At 44.5% G+C, this 20,177-nt stretch overlaps 1 protein-coding gene across 3 annotated transcripts; it reads left to right on the top strand.

The window, feature by feature from the left end:
• Window positions 1-2,691: 2,691 nt before the first annotated feature.
• On the top strand, window positions 2,692-16,045 carry CX3CR1 (C-X3-C motif chemokine receptor 1). 3 transcript variants are annotated; one of them, XM_082046032.1, is made up of 4 exons: window positions 2,692-2,804; window positions 4,059-4,130; window positions 12,686-12,730; window positions 13,846-16,045. In XM_082046032.1, the coding sequence occupies exon 4, from the start codon at window positions 13,856-13,858 to the stop codon at window positions 14,918-14,920; it is 1,065 nt and encodes a 354-aa protein (XP_081902158.1). In that variant the 5' UTR covers window positions 2,692-2,804; window positions 4,059-4,130; window positions 12,686-12,730; window positions 13,846-13,855; the 3' UTR covers window positions 14,921-16,045. The 3 variants fall into 3 exon arrangements, with proteins under 3 accessions (XP_081902158.1, XP_081902157.1, XP_081902156.1); XM_082046031.1 differs by lacking the exon at window positions 12,686-12,730 and adding an exon at window positions 7,656-7,802; XM_082046030.1 differs by lacking the exon at window positions 12,686-12,730.
• Window positions 16,046-20,177: the final 4,132 nt, after the last annotated feature.

Genomic DNA, 20,177 nt, shown 5'->3' with positions numbered 1-20,177 from the left:
ATGATTTTGGCAGTCATAGCTCCTACTTTCAGTATGCAGAGAGAAACAAACTGTCAGCTTCTTGATGTTGTCCTTAAAAAGTGCAGAGTTCTTTACAAGTTTTGAAAATCTACTGCTCTGGCCCTATACTATTCCCTAACCTTTATAAACTTTATTTTCAGCAGTATATCTTTGCTGTTCCTGGCCAACACCTAACCAGATGTCAGTTTCCTCATTATTTTCATGGGCGCCTGTCCTGGCCCACGTGGCTGACATCACTTGCGTTATTCGGCTGATGTTGGAGGCCCACAATTTGACCTTTGGTATATATTGCTGTGTAGCTGTTGGGGATGTAACCTTTGATAGATAAAGCTTAATGTCATGAAAAAAACATGTCATTGGCAGAAATATCAGAACTAAACTTACACACGAATATTTGCCTGGCAACTTGCTACACCAATCAACAAACAACAGCTCAGACAACCTGGAAGATGCTTTCCACCCCAAAAACCCCATCCAGCTCAGCCTGTATGGAGGTGGCACAACCCTGCTTTTGGGGAGAAGGCATTTTAACTTCCCTTGGCATCTGAGGCAGGGACAGCACCTGGAGGCATTTCCAGGACTGTATTCCCACAGGATTGTATTGCCAGAGGACCTTGGTATTGGTACAGCCTCCAACCAGACGTGGTGTCTTGGATCCCCATAATAACACACCTCACTGCCTGGTTTCAGCCCAGAGGAACTGCTTTGTGTGCGCCGGCCATGCCTGGAAATTTGCCACAGGGCATCCCAGTTGTGGGTGCACCCGTAACACAACCCTGAGTGCAATGCTCAGGTCAGGGGCCAAGAAGGCTCCTTTGATTAATGCTTTAAATGCTTGAAACTCTCAGACTCCTCCAGTCCACTGGAAGCCCTAGGCTGCAGAGAGATGTTACACTTAAAACCTCATTTACTGAACAAAGAAGAGGCACAATGCATGCATAGGTGTCGTGGTTTATCCCAAGCTAACAATATAACCACGATAGGTGCTCTCTCACCTCCCCCCCTACCACCCTAAAACAGGGGAGAGAATCCAAAGGGAAGGGAGAAACTTAGTGGATTGAGATAAATACTGTTTAATAAAATAATAAAATAATACTAGCATACTACTAATAATATATATGAAATAGAAATAAAATATAAAATAAAAGATACTCAGTGCAATTCCTCATTAACTCCATTCATGCTGAGCAACCAGTCCCAGGCAGTAGCACCTTGGTCCTGAACAGCTGATCCCAGAAAGAGAAAACAGAAAAAAGGCAGAAAGGCCCAGAGGCCTCTGCAAAATGGCAGGATGGCAAAAGCCCAAACTGAAGAAACTCTCGAACAGAACTACACCGCAATGGAGCAAAACCAGAACAGGTCTCCATGCCTGTCTGTCCCTGCAGCCAGATGATCCTGACTCTCCTTAAATATGAATCACGATGCTAATGGCATGGAATATTCCTATTGATCAGCCTGGATGCCAATCAAGGTCTACCCCATCTATGCCCCAGTTACTAGCTGCCCCGCACCTGTGGGCAGAGCTCAGAGGCCTTGGCTCCCAGACAACGACAATTAAAAACTTTAACTCCATCTCAGGGTGTTATCTTTTTGTTCTCATACTAAATCCAAACAACGACCACGCTAGCTACAAAAAAGAGAAAAGTTTCTAACTGCATGAAGAAAATTAACTCATTTTCAGTCAAACCAGCACAAAGCTTTGGGCTGCAGAGAGATGTTATGATCAAAATCTTTTTTTATGGGCAAAGAGGAGGCACAAAATATGTATAGGTAAAGACAAGAATTTATTGTTAGTGCAATGGCAATCTCAAGGTTTTCATTATTATTAGTCTATATCTGCTGGTCACAGAAAAAGGAAGAATACTGATGCAATTAGAATTGTTTTGCACACATATAGTTTCTAGCCCTTTTCCTGGTGGTGTGTTCACCCTTCTCCTGCTCTTCTGAGTCCTAAGGCCAGTGGTGTCACCCAGGTGGTGAGGGGGTGGGTGGCAGAGCGAGCTGTCAGCATCTCCAGCCCTTCCCTGGGACAAATACGATGTTCATGCTAATGCATTTTTTTTTTGCTTCCTCCTAGGATTTGCTGGGGGTCATTTCTATATGTGTTCTAACATGCTTTTGTACCTTCTTCTGTCTTCGCTGGTCTGCAACCTCATGTTAACACTCAATTTACTCTGTGTGGTGCCCCTTATGAATGTTAGACACTACTTTTGTTCTGTCTGTTACCTCTTAACCCAGTGTTGCCAGCTCCAGGTCTGGATTATTTTTGCTGACCACCAGTGAGTTGTGTATAGCTGTGGGGGTCCCCAGTGCCAGCCTGCCCCCCATCTTTTACCATCTCATACCTGTACTCTATGCTCCATCCCACTGCTCAAGGTCCCTGCTGTCGTGCTAGACTTGTATTTCTCTACACTGTACCATTATGTCTACGTCAAAAATATCTCATCCTGCATAGGACAGGGGGAACCAAAGAGGTGAGAGCTTTTACACACTGAGCATGAAGCTCACCAGGCATTTCTGTCTCCTGTGCAGGTCCTGTCCTCTGTGAGCTCTTCTGCCCCTCTGAGTGGCCGCATCCTGCTTCACAATTTCACAAGGACCAGGGCAGAGCACATTAATGCTTTCTAAGCTCAGCCCTGAAGCTCAGCCCAGGAAGCTGCCCTGCTAGTCTTCAAAAGTTTCATAGGGTAGGCATCAGCATTAGAGAAGAGGAAATACGCATTTAAACCCGAACAGGCTCAGCTTGAAGGAAACATTGGGTTTCAGTGCAGCTATGAATTAAGGTAAGAGAAATATTTTACCTATAATTTGACAGAGCAAGATGACAAGAAGTGGTGTTTCATTACTTAAGAAAACTCCTCACTGCTTAGTGCTTGAAATCTAAATTATAGCAATTTGGGTAAAGGTGATGTGGGTAATGTTTACAAATTGGGAAAGTAGAAAGGGGAACACTTTTATTAATCAAAGCAGACCAGGGCAGAGGAATTTTACTTGGTGAATAATTATTTGTGGCATCTTGTAGTAAGATAAATGTTCACCCTGGCTAGAAGTGCTCAAGGTTAAAGCAAAATGCTGACAGATGACTAGTGTGCAGATTTAGCCCAGAAAGGCAGACCAAGAAGATACAGCCCTTCTACTTCATTAGATGTTTTTTGTTAGATGTCTGAAGAGATCTCAAAACTCACCAGCATTGCTTGCTTTTAGTTTTGGTCAGTGAACCAACATCCCAGACATCACTGACACTGAATGACAGCCCAGAAGAGAAAATCTGGTAGCAACAATAGAAAGTGTCTAATGTGGACAGACCAGCAAAAGAATAGAAAAAAAAATTATTAAAAAACAAACACACAAAAAAAAATATCAACTTTCTGTAAGACCACATTACTTAATTTATCTATGACTCAGCTTTCCATAGGAAGGATGTTGCACAAAGATGTCTGCTGGTTTGGGGAGACATATGGGTAATAACAGTGGCAGCAGCCCATTCGGTACTTGTGTGATATAAGCATAGATTCAGAAACAGCAGTTGCCAAAATCTGGTCTGTTGAGGCAAACTCTGCATGGAGGCATCGCAGTCAGAGGCAGTGAACTGGGTGACAGGATAAAAGACAACAACTGCAATGAATTACAAGGGCTTGGGCAGCGCAGAAAAAGTCCAAAAGGGAAAGGAAAAGGCTTAAGTTTGACAAGAGAACACTCTTGTAAAACAAGAGTAAATGACATCGTAAATGTGACCTTCCCAGGAGGGGCTGGCAACTCCAGAACTTAAATCTCATCCAGACACAGTTTAGAGTGCTCTGCTCTCTAAAATGATGGGGAAGATCATTTAAGAGCTCTCCCATTTCTAGAGAGCCTTCTCACATTTCTCAAGGATGTTGAAGCAATGTGACCTTATTAATAACAAAAAGGGGGGGCAGGAAGTAAATAGTTGCTACAATAAAGTCAGTGGGAGGATGGAGCAAACGGTAATCATAAACAAGTAAAAACAGTGCACATAGCTACAAACAATCATCTTTTTTTCACTATTCCTTCAACAGAAAATACAAAAGAAAGTTGAATGCCATTTTAGAAGGGAAGGCCTGGGAGAAAGAAATACTGAGGAAGAGCAGGTAAGAGAAAACACTGGCAAAGCACTCACCTAAAAATAATACAGAGTTTCACAAGCAACGGTGCAAGCAGAAGGGGCAAATAGGGGAACCAACAGGCTGTGGGAAATATCTGTGAAACAAATTTTCCAAGGAAATCCTAATCCTGGCAACCACCATCCAGTCAGATGACAACCCCAAACACCCAGTGCCTCTGGGCAGCTTTTGGGAGGGGTCTGGTCCCTCCTCAGCTCTGCCACTGCCCCCTTGGTTGCTGAGTTCAAGTGCTCCCCGTCTCTGTGAGGACAAAAATAAATATTGCTCTTCAACATGATTCTCACACCATTTACCTTATTTCCCATGTTCTGGCCAGTCCCTGAGGGCAGGACGCTACCTGGAAACCATCTCGGATTGCAGATGTTCTGCAGAGGATCCTTGGGTCTGGTCATACAATCGATACCATAAAATCATGACCCTGAGAGTCATGGATGAAAATTTCAGAACCATTCCACTGATGTTTGAACCCTGATTTTAAGATTCAGGGGAGACACAGGATTCTGAATCATACTGTCAGGTCAAATTTCCTAAATCTGTAAGTCATTTCTGAAATGGATATCTAAGGCTCTGACCTCCTTAGGGCCAGATTTCTAAAGGTACTTTGACCACCAGAGGTTCAGACCAATGCTTTGTGGGATTTTTCAGAAGCCCTCCAGTGCTTAGCTCCCATTCAGAAGAATGATTTGAATCAGCAGTGGCACCCCAGGAAAATGCCTTGATGTGACTTTGTGTATCTTCTCTTACTCAAGAGCCTTGGTCATGCCCTGAAACTTGAGCCTATTCCCTGCTCCATTAAGGAGCAGGTGGGAGCAGCATGTGGGCATCAAGTCTCCCGCATGGCCACCCTGTCAGCATCAGAGGGGCTTTGTCATCCCTAGAGTTGAGGGAAGGAGCTGAAACCACTGAAAGCTTGCAGCTTTTGCTATAAATACACCAGTAGCCACAGTGGCGAGCTGCCAGGGGTCTGGCAGGGTTTGCCATGGCCCCGGCACACCACACACCGCTGCGGTGCTGCTGTCCCTCCCGGATGGCTCACAGCAAGTCCTCCTGGCAGGGTGACAAAACCAGCAAGCGGAGAGATGTAGCTGGGGGCAGGAATCACCCTGGGCATCGGGGTTCAGTCCCCTGTGCCCACTTTGCTGTGATAGTAACACAACCAGCCCAAGTGAGGCCATGCACTGATGGAGCAAGAGCAAGATCTTGTATAAAATGATACTTCTGTGGTTGCTCTGAAGCACAGGTGGTGAAGCCTTCACTGCCAGCAGAGACAGTAGTAGGTCTTTGTTTTTGTGTTTTCTTTTTGAGTTAGAGTACACCTAATTTTGTTGCGATGGGTTAAGCTGAACTATGTGCCCTGGTTACTTGCTGCCCTGCAGTTATCTCCAGGTTAGCATGGAGCATCTTTGAGAATGCACTTTGCAATGCTATGAAGCCTCAGGTGAAGGTGAGAGAGATCCTGGGGATCCTGGGCATTTTGGACTCTGTACTATCCCCTCCTGTCCTCCATGATCCAACACTGATCTTTTAAAATGTATTTTTTTACCCAAAACTATTGGTTTAAGTTTTTAGATTTACACACTGCTCATTTCCAGCTAGTGTCTCCTCCTAATTTAGTTTGTCATGTTGGTGTAAAAACTGTAGAACTGGTTTAGGGAAAGGGAATATTTTTCATCTCTTTGACCTTAATGCTTTTATAAAGGGACCACAGGCATCTGCAATATTCAGGCTTATATTTATCTTAATCAGCAGTGGTTTGATCAGCTTCCATTTCTGGGTCCTTTATTTAGGACACCTTAAATGCCCTAATTTTCTGAAAGCCTCAGCATAATGCTTCTGCACCTTCAACTCCACCTTAAGTTGGAAAATCCAATAATGAAGCAGCCCAGATCACTACTTGCTTTTAAAAAACTTATCCTCAAAGTCTTGGTGGGAGCCTCCATAAATTAAATCACCCAAATCAATAAGCAATTATTAAGCTTGCAGAACTCTCCTGGGCCACATAAATGGTCCAGCTGATCTGAGAATAAATAACAGAAGAAAGAACAAACACCAAATAAAGGAATTTCTTTACCTTAAGGTCATCAGGGAAGAACTGGGGGTGCAGGGAGCAAGGATGCATCTGGGATTGCACCACACCCACTCAGACGTGATGAAGGAACGATGAAAGAAGAGGTTAGAAGTAAGGGAAACAGGCAGGGTTTAACAGAGGCAGTACAGACTGGCTGATAACAACATCCTCCTCCCCAAACTATGCTGTTTTCTTCTTACAGCCATCATACAGCCTCCCTTCTAACCCAACCCCAGCAGCAGCTCTGTGCTCCTCACAGGACCCCACTTCCTTCCAGGGGGTCCCATCCCAGGATTTGGGCTAGCTAGTGCTGGTGAAGGACCTGGGGAGAGGACAGTTTGGCTTTTTCAGTCATTCGTTACCAAAACAGAGTCACGGTTGCTAAGATGAGTGTGGCCCAATAGCCCATTTACTCTGCCTCCCTTCCTATCAGAGGCTATAGGGTTTTGCCCAGCACCACCCTCGCTGAGCTCCTCCACTCTGCCTGGCCTAAACCTAAACCTGTTTCTCAGACTGATATCTTTGCTGGACATGGAGACCCTCAGACATGCAAAAATCTCCTTTTCCTACTTGAAGTCTGTTCCAGTCATTAACCTTTCACCGTTAAAAATGTGTATCAGATTCCTAGCTTGCATGTTTCTTTTTTGAATTCCCATGCATGTGTTTATGGTGTGCCTTAGTCCCACTAAATTGGCAAGATCATTAACACAAGCAAAAGTGAAATCAAGTGTTATCAAAGTATACCTCTTGCCTCTTTTGTTCCTTCCTATTTGGCACCTCTTTAAACACTCAAGGATTGCATCAGCTGTTCGTACTGGGACATCTGGACGGCAGCTCAGTTTCAGGGTCTGTCCATATCAGCTGTCAGGTTGCCTAGTGGAAGCGTCCCCACTCTTGAGACACAGACTGTGTTGTTTAACTCCCAAACGTGCCACTTTAGCTGCATTAAAGCAAACGTGAATCATCCGAGAAGCCCAGATCACTCAGATCTGTCTGAATCACTGCCCAGTTCTCTCTTTTTATCACTTCCCCCAGCCAGCTCTAACTCCTGACATGCTTTCAGACCAATGATGAAATACTAAAGAGTTTTTGGTTTTCAACTTGCCTTTCCTGCAGATTTTTCACAAGCAATATTCCTAGTTTGGTAAGGCTTCTTCCTCAGATGGCTGGCTTTTGAAATCTGACAGCTAACCAACCCAAACCCCATTGTAATGCTTTGTTGGGCTTCTGTTGCTTTGGGCTGGTGAGATGTGTCAATCAAACAAGCAAGCAGTGCAAATCAAAGCTCCAACTCTCTTGCACAGTACCCTTTATCAACCTCATAATCTCATCAGACATCAAAACTAAAGTTTCTTTTATATAAAGCAGTGGATTGGCATTAGCTGCACTCTCTCCCTTTACTGTTAACATTTTATTTTGCCTAGGTTAAGGATCAGGTTATGCTAAGTGTTTTGCCTTGCTTCCCACTTTTGAAGACTGACATTGTGTCAGCTGCTTCCAGCACCTGTAGAGGTGGAACAGGGAGAACATTTCCTGACTTCAGGACTGAATAAAAGACTCATATTTAAGATTTAAAGTAACTGCATCTGCTGGGCTGGGCCTGCTTTTGACCTCAGCCATCCAACTCAATCCCAAGCAACTCCAAAGGCCGTCACCTAAGGACGGTCAAAAGACGCCTTGCTTCAAAAGATAAACTAAGTGAATTACGGGAGCCAGCTGGGTGTAGGACTACAAACTGGGTCCCAGCTCTGGCTAGCTTATCATCCAAACCATGTTTAGAGGTGTCTACAGCAGTCTGGTGATTGTGTGGTAGCTGCTTGGCGCCAGGCTGGTTAAGAGTTTCACCCAGACTGCTAATAAGACTCACATCTTTCCTTAGTTTCCAGCCAGTTCTGGTTAATTCCTTTCAATCTCCTTGTGTGTGTGCGTGTGTTAGAAGTGCCACCAGCAGCCATGACATTTCAGTTGAAGGTACCCAAGGACACCCCTATGCTCTTGCTGAGAATCAGCTGAGCCAGCAAGAAGCAGATGGGTGTAGTTGCAAATGCACAAAAGCAAGGGTGTTTATATTAGGGTAGGGTGGTGGCAGCTCACATCGAAGGGTGAGAAAGGCATAATGCACCCGTAGGGTTTCACAGGGCTTCCCACAAAGCCTGCAGCTTCCCTGGGCCAGCCACATCTTCATTGTGCAGCTCCAGCCGTCTCAGCTTGCGCTGGGAACATGCTTTCTTTGCATGAGAAAAGTGTGTAAGTCAGCCTCACCCAGAAATGCTGACTAAGGTGTGAAAATCCTTCTGACACTTCAACAGTTTTGCCAGTATATTGTGCAAATCTGAAGCGTGACCCTCTGGCAGAGGTCTGGGTTTGCTTATGGTTTTTAAATTCTTTTCAGTCGGTGACAGCAGAGGCATCACGGAGAGGCAAAGTGCTCACAGACTCCTCTTCTTGGCAGGAAAGTTGTAACATGGCACTTGACTGAAGCACCAGGCATGACACCTTGAAAGATCAGATGCATGAACAGGATTTGGCTCTTGTATAACCCAGCCAGACGCCAATGCTCTTTGAAGGCTGAAATGCAACTTCTGTTGCTTAGAGGAGTTTGTGTAGCTCTCATAATTTCACTTCTCTATGTATTACATATAGCACACATGGCTGTGGGGAGTAGCTGGGTTGAGAAACAGGGCTTTTAGTCCTGCAGAATATTGTCTTTTTGATAACTATAAACGTGATTAAAAGCAGAAGTGTTTGTGGGGAGTAGGGTGTAAAACTGCTGGGGAAATCTGGAGAGAGTGCAAAGTGGTTGAGCAGTTCCATGAGAAGCAGAAGTGAATCTACTATTTTCTGCAGTCAGCAAGGGAAAATGTCTGGTGGAGGGACCTCTCAGCCCTGCAGTCCCTTCTTCAGTGTCCTCTGCGCTCTTCAGTTAACTTTGTCCCATAGGTGAACATTTATTGTGAGCACAAGAGAGAAAGTTGGGTTGAAGCTGGCTGTGAGAAGACTATAGTGTGTACTGCAGTGGGCTTTGTGAGGCTGATGGGGAACACCTGGCGGGGAAGGATGGACAACAGAGCTAAGTCTTCTTACTTTAGGATGCAACAAAATTTCATCATATTATGCCTATCTGGCATGGGCTGGGTTTTGGGAGCCCTTTGGAATTTGCAGCCCACCTGTTGAGTAACATCAGCTTAAAATGAGCAAAGTGGTATCAGAGAAGTTAAAAATTCAAGAAGAACTGACAGAATTGTATATGCAGGATGAGTGGTGGTGATACCAAAATCCTGGAGCTAGAGAGTGAACAAGCCACAGACTGTGCCAGCAGTTTCAGAAGCCCAAGTCATTTAGATAAGTGCAGTTCTTGCTTGCTCTCAGATGTGCTATGCAGCATCTCACCCTTCCTGGTGGTGGAGGTATCATAGGCTTTTCAACCATCCATCCAGGGGTAAAGGAAATAATTCACTATTGTAGAAATAAACTATCCCCATCAGTGAGCTAGAGGATATTACCTGACTGAAAATACTGCTGCAAAGCAGCATTGCAGAGGACTTGGGAGTTCTGGTTGACATCAGGTTGACCATGAGTCAACAATGTGCTCTTGTGGCCAAGAAGGCCAAGGGTATCCTGGGGTGCATGAGGAAAAGTGTGACCAGCGGGTCGAGGGAGGTTGTCCTCCCCCTCTACTCTGCCCTGGTGAGGCTGCATCTGGAGTACTGGGCCCAATTCTGGGATCCCCAGTTTAAGAAGGACAAGGAATTACTGGAGGGGGTCCAGTGGCGGGCTACGAAGATGATTGGGAGCCTAGAGAACCTTTCTTATGAGGAGAGACTGAGAGAGCTGAGTCTGTTCAGCCTGGAGAAGAGAAGGCTGAGAGGGGATCTTATCAATGTTTATAAATATCTCAAGGGTGGGTGTCAAGAGGATGAGACCAGACTCTTTTCAGTGGTGCCCAGTGATAGGATGAGGGGCAATGGGTACAGACTGAAGCACAGGAGGTTTCATCTAAACATGAGGAGAAACTTCTTTACTTTGAGGATGCCAGAGCACGGGAACAGGCTGCCCAGAGAGGTTGTGGAGTCTCCTTCTCTGGAGACATTCAAGACCCACCTGGACACATTCCTGTGTGATCTGCTCTGGGTAAACCTGCTTTAGCAGGTGGTTGGACAAGATGATCTCCAGAGGTCCCTTCCAACCCCAACCATTCTATGATTGTGTGAAAAGGTACTTCAGGAAAAATTCCAGCCCAAGCGATGTTCCTCTTTACTGCAATAAGGCAAGTAGTTCATCGTGCCCCTCAGTGTAGCTGTTGCCCTGTGAAAAAGGTGACCATTCCCATGCCCAGCTTCCTCTCTGTGCATGATGGGTCTTCTGCTTGTCACACCAGGAAAGACATGTTTGAAACAAAGGCTTTACATGGCAGAGAAGAAGCTGGGACACTTTGCAGAGACATTGTGGCCTCTGTCTGGCTTTGTTGTAGAGTCACAAAGTTAGGACAGGACTTCTGGAGGTCTTTTGTCCAAACCCATGCTCAGAACAGAGCCAGCCTAGATTCAAGTACCTGCAGGGATGGAGATCTCACAACCTCCCTGAAGCTCTGTCCTGGTGTTTGACCACCCTCATGGTGAATTTTTTTCCATATAGTGCATAACAGTTTCCAATGACCATTGCCTCTCATTCATAGAATCATAGAATTATTTGGGTTGGAAGGGATCTCCAAAGGTCATCTAGTCCAACCTCCCTGCAACAAGCAGGGACATGTTCAACTAGAACAGGCTGCTCAGAGCCCCGTCCAGCCTGGCCTGGAATGCTTCCACAGATGGGGTATCTACCACCTCTCTGGGCATTCTATCAGGAAAGTTGTCTGCTTCACCTTTAAACTTTCTCACTAGATCCCCCTTGAGATGTGTCTTGTTGAGGTTGATCAAATCCAGTTGTCAGCATCTTCTCATACTCCAGGTGCTCCAGCCCAAATTATTTTGGTGGCCCTCAGCTACTGCACACCAGTGCATCAGTGAAGAACCAGCTATGGAGCACATCAGACCACAGAGTAAGACAGAGGCTCTGGCGCTGAGCAGATGGGTGCAGTAATATAGTGACTCATATTCAGCACAAAAGACGTGGTGTACCCTGACACTTCTTTTCATTTTAAAGGCACCTGCTGCATACGTTTAGTCTCAGAAGAGGAGAAAGAAAATGTCAGGATGGGAGACAGAGGATGCTGGGCTATTGGGGTTACGTACAATGTCTCCTGCTCATTTCTGTATCCTTCAACAGGGCAGATAAAGTAATGAGTGGACAGATGCATGAAGAGATGAGGAACCTGTCACATATCTCTGTAGGCAACTCTAATTAGTTATCTCACCAGCAGAAAACCCGTATCCTGTTTGCACTTGCTCTCGGCTTCTGCCCCAGCACCTGGGCTTTTCCTATGCATCCCCTTTAATTCTGCTGCTGTCAGACACCACATCTCCAACAGCTGGAGAATTTAACTGGGCTGCAAGCAAACAGGTGGACAGACTCTACAGGTGGGCTCAGCTCCCGGTCCAAGTGGAAAGGCCCTGCAGGAGCTGCTCAGCTGGTGGGTGTGCCTTCCTGCGGCAAACAGCTCTCACCATGCCGTGCTCATGCCCCAAAACTACCAGTGCTGAGATGGCCCATCTTCTAGCCCACTTTTCCTGTGCAAAACCACAAAGATTGTTTTCTAATGACTGTGGGCAATTCTCATTGAAATGTTCTGGGGATAACTAGGCTTTAAACTTTCAGAATAAGAAGATACTTTAAAATGGAGAGCCTTCATTTCCAACAAGCACAAAAAAAAACCCAACCCAACCAACAAAAAAACATGCAACAAAAAACAACCACCACAAAACAAAACAAACAACTCTTTGAGAAATGGCTACAAAATAAGAGGCCAGAACTTCATGGCCCACACCACAAACAGTACTCTGGCAATGAAGCATTAGGAGAAAACATCAATACGGTCACAGTAGCCACCCATGGGGGAGTTTGTTTTAGTTACCACTACATCATATAAAACTTCTTGTACAAGGGCTGTTTCATACCTCAGGCCATCTTTATTTTATGCTTAGTCTCACAAGGCTGATTTTAAACAGAGACTATAAAAACTATTGCTCTCAGTGAGACATGGACATGTAGGCTGACACTCCCACCACTTCGTGCTATGTGTCAGGAGCGGGAGTAGCTATATGTCATCAGCAGATATCTATCACTGAGTAATGTGCCCATGCCCTCCTTATAGTCAAAAGGAGTTTCATCAATGAGGCCAGCAGAGCCTGGAAAGCAATCTGTCTTGTCTCAAAGTGGATTTGTCCTGATCTGCATTGGAACGGATGCATTGCTCTTCACTGGGTGTACAGACTACCCCCCACTAACAGGACATGACATATAGATAACATCTAGAGACAGCTTATAGTCACTGAACTGAATCCTTTCTTTACAGTCAACAGGGGTTCCTGTAAGAAGATAGCGACACTGTGACCAAGCGGTAGTTATTAGTTGCAGTTTTATCACTGACCTTTCCTTTCAGTCTCGGCTTTAACAGGCTGGTTTGGTCATGTTGTCATCTCCCTGGGCTTCTGCACAGCATAACACACTCAATTTCCTTCATTTCCTACAGCGAGAGCGAGTAACGGATGCTTACAAGCTATTTACCCCAACCAGAGAGCAGATCAAATGCAAGTAAAATCTGCACCCCTCCAGGATTTTTGGTTCCCTTCAAATAGAAATCATTGCAGAGACTTCAACACCACATTCCAAGGGAGGAACTGACAGGTGCCCCACTTATGGGATGTGCAGACTAGTGGGCCCAGAGGTCACACACCTGCACCCCATACTCTCTTATGGTGCAGCCTCCAAGGTAGCAAGCCCTGGCGCCAACATGACTGCCTCGCAGCCGAGGCAGAAGCAGGCACAAGACGCTTTGGTGCTTGAGGAAAAGCGTTAATATAGTTTCTTCTTTTGATCATAGTATGATTAAAAAATAAAAAACAACAAAAAACAAACTCATTGAAGATACACTTGCTCCCAAGGGTTGGCCCAGTGCAAACTTGCTCCTCCCATGTCAGCAAACATCGACTCAGACTTGGCCAAACTGGGCATCTTACCACACTTCCACCCTGGGGTTAATGTGTGGGGCAAGATTGGTCCCTTGCTGGTGCTGAGAGGCACCACCTGCCGATCAACAGTGACACGTGAGGTACCATGTCCTGCTGAGCACTGCGCAAAGGGCTGGGAGAGCCCCTGCGTTTCTCGTGCTGTGATGCAGCCACTCGCAGAGCACTGTTGTTCAGATGTTTGTTTGCTGCTGTTTCTGCTGCTCTTCCGATATGCAGGGGCTTATTCAACAGCCCTTGAAATTCTCATTTATTTTTTGCTATCCTAAAGAGTTAATTTTCAGTGAAGTACATGTAACAGCAGAGTATGGGCTTTTCTTAGTAACAACCATCACCTCTGCAGTAATACAACTCTTACTAACCCAAATAGTGACAGAATCCCAAAGCATGCATGTTGGTGAGGTCTCGCAGTATTTTACTGTAGCAGATACTGAATGTCTCTCTCTAACATTATTCTCTTTTCCCTTCTCATGTTGCCTTTAGCCAGAATATTCAGCATGACGGAAGCATTCACAGAAACAACAGCTGAATACACTTATGATGAACATGCTTTTTCCTGCAATAAGACTGACATCCAAGAATTCGGGAAAATATTTCTGCCAATATTTTACATTGCAGTGTTCGCTCTTGGCCTCACAGGGAATCTAATGGTGGTTTTAGCCATTGTGAAAGAAGGCAGTAAAAAAAGCATCACTGACATCTATCTCCTGAACTTGGCTATCTCGGACCTTCTCTTCGTGATCTCCCTCCCCTTCTGGGCTTCCAACACAGTGCGTGGGTGGACCCTAGGGACGATTCCATGCACAGCTGTTTCCTCACTGTATTACATTGGTTTCTTTGGGGGCATGTTCTTTATCACTGTTATCAGTATCGACAGATACTTGGCCATTGTCCGGGCAACATATTCTCTGAAATCCAGAACAGCGAAACATGGCTTACTTATAACCTGCGGAGTATGGGCAATAGCAGTCTTAGTTTCAGTGCCACATTTTGTGTTCTCCCAGCTAGCAGAAAACGACTGCATTTCTGTCTTCCCCCAGGAGCTGGAGAACATCTGGCCGGTGTTCTGCAATGTGGAGCTGAATGCCATTGGCTTTTTCATCCCAGTCTGTATCATATGTTATTGCTACTGTGGGATCATCAAAACCCTGCTGTTCTGCAAAAATCAGAAAAAAGCACGTGCCGTAAAACTCATCTTGGTTGTGGTGGTCGTGTTTTTTCTGTTTTGGTCCCCCTACAATGTACTGATTTTTCTAGAGACTTTAAAGCACTATGAGGTATTCACAAGTTGCAGTCAAATTAAATCACTGGACTACGCAATGCACCTGACCGAAACCATTGCATTCAGCCACTGTTGTCTCAATCCTCTTATCTATGCCTTTGCTGGGGAAAAATTCAGAAAATACCTTTATCGTGTCTGCTTGAAGTACTGTCCTTTCCTGTGTTTCTGTGGCCCCTGCAGTCGCTACCAGGTCACCTCTTCATCTGGCTATGGAGAAAGCGCCGTGAACAGTAACATAACCCTGAACACCAGTGACCAGGATGGCTCTGTCTTCGCCTAAAACGCCCTGTGAAGAAGAAATATATGTAAATATGTCTTCTGCAGGGTTAGGCACTGCTGAGAGATTGCCATTACTCATATGAAGAGCATTATGGCCACACTGAATTACTGACATGCCTGTCATTAAGCATTACGTATTCTAAAACAATAAAGATTTTAAGAACAAAACCAGTATTAATACAATATATCAAGACTGAACATGGAATTGAATCAAGAGAGAGGAAGATGGAAAGCAGAATCAAAAACAGAGCTCTGTGCCTCGAATGGAGATGGAGAAGATTTTGAGGTCAGGGAAGATGTTAAACAGCCTCATCATCGAAACTTGCAGGTGTGTCAGTGTAGGCACATGTGGTACAAATGTACATAGACCTAAACACCTTTTTTAAGGGAAGAGAGATCTCTTTAATGAGTGATAGCTTACTGTTAGTAAAGGGCAATATTTTTCATAGTTGATGAGAGGAACAAATATCTTTTAGAAACGCCTGGGCCTAATGTAGCAAGACTAGGCATAATTTAACAGAAACTAATAAAGAAACAATAGCTCTATAGAGACTGGACATGAGGCAAAGTGGGATGCTGTTGGCTTGCAAGCTGGGAAAGCAGAGTGTTCCACTAAATGAAGGAAGACATACGTGACTTTTGCTTAGTAGCACAAAATTACAATATGCATGCTCAAGAAATTAGGTCAAGAAGCCGAAACCAGGGTGGGGGCACCGGGCTGCGAAGACCACCAGGGGACCACTAGAGACCCCTGATGAAGACTCTCGAATACCAAAGATGGACTTCTGGCAAAGGGCGGGGTTATGTAAATAATGTATGTTTAATACATTAACTAAGTGGTAGAAACAAATGAATATGCAATAGGTACATGTAATAAATACCAAGAAGTGCGAATCATGCGCATGCTCAATTAGAGGCACAATCCTCTGAGCACCTGCCACGCTGCAATAAAAGTACCTGCTTTTTAACACTTTCAAAACACTGTTAAGGAGTCTTTTTGCCGACTTTTTGGTATCATAGTAAAGTGGTATAGTTTTGATGATGTATATCCATATGGAAATAATTTTGGGATTATTGATTGTAGCAGATGTTTTAACTGTGCTTTCATACCTAATAAAATACTACTGTTAAAAAACAAAACAAAACAAAAAACAAACACGTTATTTCTGAATACACATTTAGTGCCAACAATGCACTCAGAGTTCACAGAATACAATAATCAAAGCAAGGACTGTCCTTAAGGATTTGGGACATGACCTGGAGCTGATCCAAGCCAGCAGGGGTTTCTCCTGATTCTGTGGGCTGTGGCCTGAGCCAAAGAACAGAGTTTGGTGGAGCCCTTCCATCAGCACATCCCCAATCGCTCTGCTGAGCAAGGGGCTGCCGGCTTAATCAGTGGACATCAGCACACACTGGGACAATGGAAACTGGAGGTATGGGCTTGGGGATCGTTGTGCTTGGACCGAGTATGGCATGACCAAGCTGCAAATTGTTTGCAGAGCATGGTAAGTACGTGCTTCACACCCATGCTCTGCTTGCCACCCGTTGTAAACACTGGCTCTATCTGTACCACCATGGACAATGGCATTTTCGGACAAAATAACCACTTGCCCATGCTGCTTACCACAACCTTCCTCAACCTTTGTGGCCTCCCCCACTACAGCTGATTTCCCCAGGGAAACCTGCAGGTGTACCCGGCTTTATTGTGTCCTGGAGGACACATCTACAATATGCACTCCACTCACCCTTTATATATCTGTAAACATTAATGAGGTCCCTCCATTGCACCTCCACTTCATTGTAGCCTTTACTTAAAGATGCTACTTCTCTATCAAAATCTCTGCAGCAGGAAACTGGTGCTTTCTTACTGCCCAGCAATGACAATTAATTAGGGGTGGAAAATGTCAATCAGACAAGACAAATGAGAGTCCTTCCCCAGGGACCTCCCCGGGAAGCTCCTACCATTGTCTGCTGCAAGAGCAAAGGAGATTTTTATTGGCACTGTGGACTGGAGTTAGGAGATTGGAAGAAGGACTGTTGCCATCTATGAAGGGAGGAAGGGATCACATTACAAAGAAAAATCAAGGGCCAATCTTACAAAGTGAGTCCATGACAATGGGACCCTTTTTCCATACGTTGATAGAACTGGCAATATATAAAATCTGATTAAACACTCCCATTTTCTGACTAATGTGGAGAGTTGTCCTAGAGTATCAGTGGAAGGAGTAGGCCTTTCATGGACCTCAGTATCACCTTGCTTTTAGAAAGCCTGCTGGAGAGCCTCTCCACTGAGCAATTTTCCACATGCAATAATTCAATAAATATTAAATATTCCATTTTTTGCTACTTAACATTCATCACAGTCTACAGCATAATATCCCCTTTTCATAAGATGTCTTGTATTAGGTGTAAATATACTATATATGCTCAACTTTAAAAATTTCGGCTATAAGTAGACCTCCAGACTCCAGACCTATTGCCTAAGATCAAGTGTAGCATAAAAGTCACTTGAAATTAAATCACTTTTCAAAATCCAGTCTGCCTAAGCAAGTGAGATAAGACAACTCCCTCTGCCCCCATCCTCATGCAAGTGGTATTTTTAAGAAATGGTATTTTTACAATGTTTTTTTAAAGAATGCTAAGATGTGCAGAAAGAAAGAGGAAGGTACTCTGAGACTAAACAAGAAGTCATCTGCATGAAATAAGCCTGAAGACGGTGGATTGCCAGGCTGAGCAGTGCGGTCTCACTTGGTTTATTTAACTTGCCTTTTCCAGACAATGGTGAGTTACTGAGTGGAAAGAGTAAAAGACACCTTTAATATGATCCATGTGCTGTCTCCAGAATGAAGGGCACAAAGCTCAGATCTTCCTGCCAGCTCTCTAGGAAAGGAGAGTGTTCTCCTGCCTGGGTCCTCTGCAAGCTGCAGTGTGGGAAACTGCATCTGCAAAATTCCTTCACTTTTCAAACTCAAGGGCCCCTCCTGACAACCTGCACTTCTTCTGTCTTCTTTGCCACATTGCACAATGGAAGACTTCCAAGGATTGTCAGCGTAACATCATCCGTTTTTATGCCATGTATTTGCAAGTTATTATTTAGAATTTGCTATTTATGTGCAAGGTGTTATTGCTCAACATTTGAGCATTTGTATGAGATTAAAAGCTTCAGGAGGGTTTCTAGGCACTGGGCTGTCGTGACTGAGACGGACAAACGACATGGACCAAATTCTTTCAAGATGAAAGTAATAGGTGCCATTTATTGCTACAAGTGCATTTTTATACAATTCTACCAGTTCATGTGTCTTTTCACTATTGGTTACAAGTTACAGCACTAACATCTCATTGGTTAATTTTTCTATCATCCATGTTATTCTTCTATCCCCTTCTCTCTCACAGGTACATCTCTCCTCTCTCCGGATACTCCTTTACTCCCATCCTTCTCAAGGGTAAATCTTAATATCTCAAGGCTGATCTCTACTCCCATATTTTCTGTCAAGGATTCCACAGACCCGCTGCAGTTTCCCACACTGGGCTCTGCAACAAATGGCCAGTTTATACAGACGCCTCCTCATAGCAGAAGTGGTAATTCTTTGAAAACCCGCTGAAAACCAAAATCAGTATTTTTGGTTTGTAGTCATTATCTGGAAGAGTTTTGTTGCAATTGTTCCTTTAAAAAGTTCAGCCTCCATGAAACAGATCAGATCTTTGAGGGAAGCCAGTAACCAGCTTTACTAGGACTGGGCTGACTGCAGCTGAGACAGGCACTGCTGCTCTTCGCTGTGCTGCACCGCACCAGCACGCACGGGGAGCCGCAGTCCTGCAGCTCCGGCCCACATCATGCCCCTGTTGTGATTTGTGACAGCTAATATTGTGTGGTTTCCTGGGTTTCTGCTAATTTGATACATTACACTCCTTTGCACCATTCAAGCTTGACCAAAAGCCCACTGACGTCTCTTTAAGTCACAGCATCACAGAATGTCAGGGATTGGAAGGGACCTCGAAAGATCATCCAGTCCAAACCCCCTGCCGCAGCAGGAACACCTAGATGAGGTTACACAAGAAGGCGTCCAGGCAGGTCTTGAATGTCTCCACAGTAGGAGGCTCCACAACCTCCCTGGGCAGCCTGTTCCAGCGTCTGTCACCCTCACTGAGAAGAAGTTTCTTCTCAAATTTAAGTGGAACCTCTTGTGTTCCAGTTTGTACCCATTGCCCCTTGTCCTACCATTGGTTGTCACCGAGAAGAGCCTGGCTCCATCCTCGTGACACTCACCCTTTATATATCTGTAAACATTAATGAGCTCCCTCCATTGCACCTCCACTTCATTGTAGCCTTTATTTAAAGATGCTACCTCTCTATCAAAATCTCTGCAGCAGGAAACTGGTACTTTCTTACTGCCCAGCTAGTTTAAAATGTACACTTTTCTATGTAAAGTGCTAATGCTGCATATATCCTTTGAATGGATCAATGTATACCAGAGGACTAGCAACATCCAGTTCCTACCCATTACACATGAGAAAGTAAACTGGCCTCTCAGTATGGGATAAAACCTTTCCATCCACCTGAAATTAAGGATAGACTCTTGTTTACTTAGCAAGTTACGACTTACACATGAAAATGCGCACACACACATGCACACTTGATACATCTGTACATTGAAGAGCATTTGGTTGTGCAAAAGGTCAGGAAGTCTCTGGGTTTGGTGGGGGGATCGGGCTTTGGGGTTCTGAGGGATGGTGAGCTATCTTTGCATCTTATTTTTTCAAATGTTTTCCTGTTTGAGAATCACACTGACACAACATAAATCTTTTCCCAGCTGGGTTACAGTTTGAGGAACTAATAAAACCTGAATTCAATTTTTCTCAGCAGGTTCATAACTATATGATTCCTGTTCTACTTATAAATAGAATGAGCAAGACACATGTTTAGCCAAACTGTTTGCAGTGAGATAGACGGACATCAGTATCTTTTTTAGGTACCACTGCAAATCCCTCTCATTCAAATATCACATCACAGTCTCAAAATCATAGGAGTTATGTTTCTTCATTTTTAAGCCATGCATGGCTGCTATGAATTTTTTTCATTGACCTCTTGAGGTTTTTAACTTGTACAAAAAACTTAGAAATGCTGACAGTCAGAGCATCACACTGAGCAGGAAATCTCTCAGCAGTGAAAGCTGTAGTTTTCAGCACTGGCATCAGAAGATGTTGCTAGCCACAGATTTCCTTTGGATTTAGAATTTGCTGGGAGTGGACCTGAAGCC

Source organism: Streptopelia decaocto (genome assembly GCF_964273445.1).
Source record: "Streptopelia decaocto genome assembly, chromosome: 2".
Classification (NCBI taxonomy): Eukaryota; Metazoa; Chordata; class Aves; order Columbiformes; family Columbidae; genus Streptopelia; species Streptopelia decaocto.
Note: the sequence above shows the minus strand (reverse complement) of the source record. Positions and strands in the feature narration are given on the sequence as shown.

Excerpts from the sequence above, each read along its gene's own strand:
- CX3CR1 (XM_082046030.1), top strand. The coding sequence starts at position 13,856 with ATGACGGAAGCATTCACAGAAACAACAGCTGAATACACTTATGATGAA.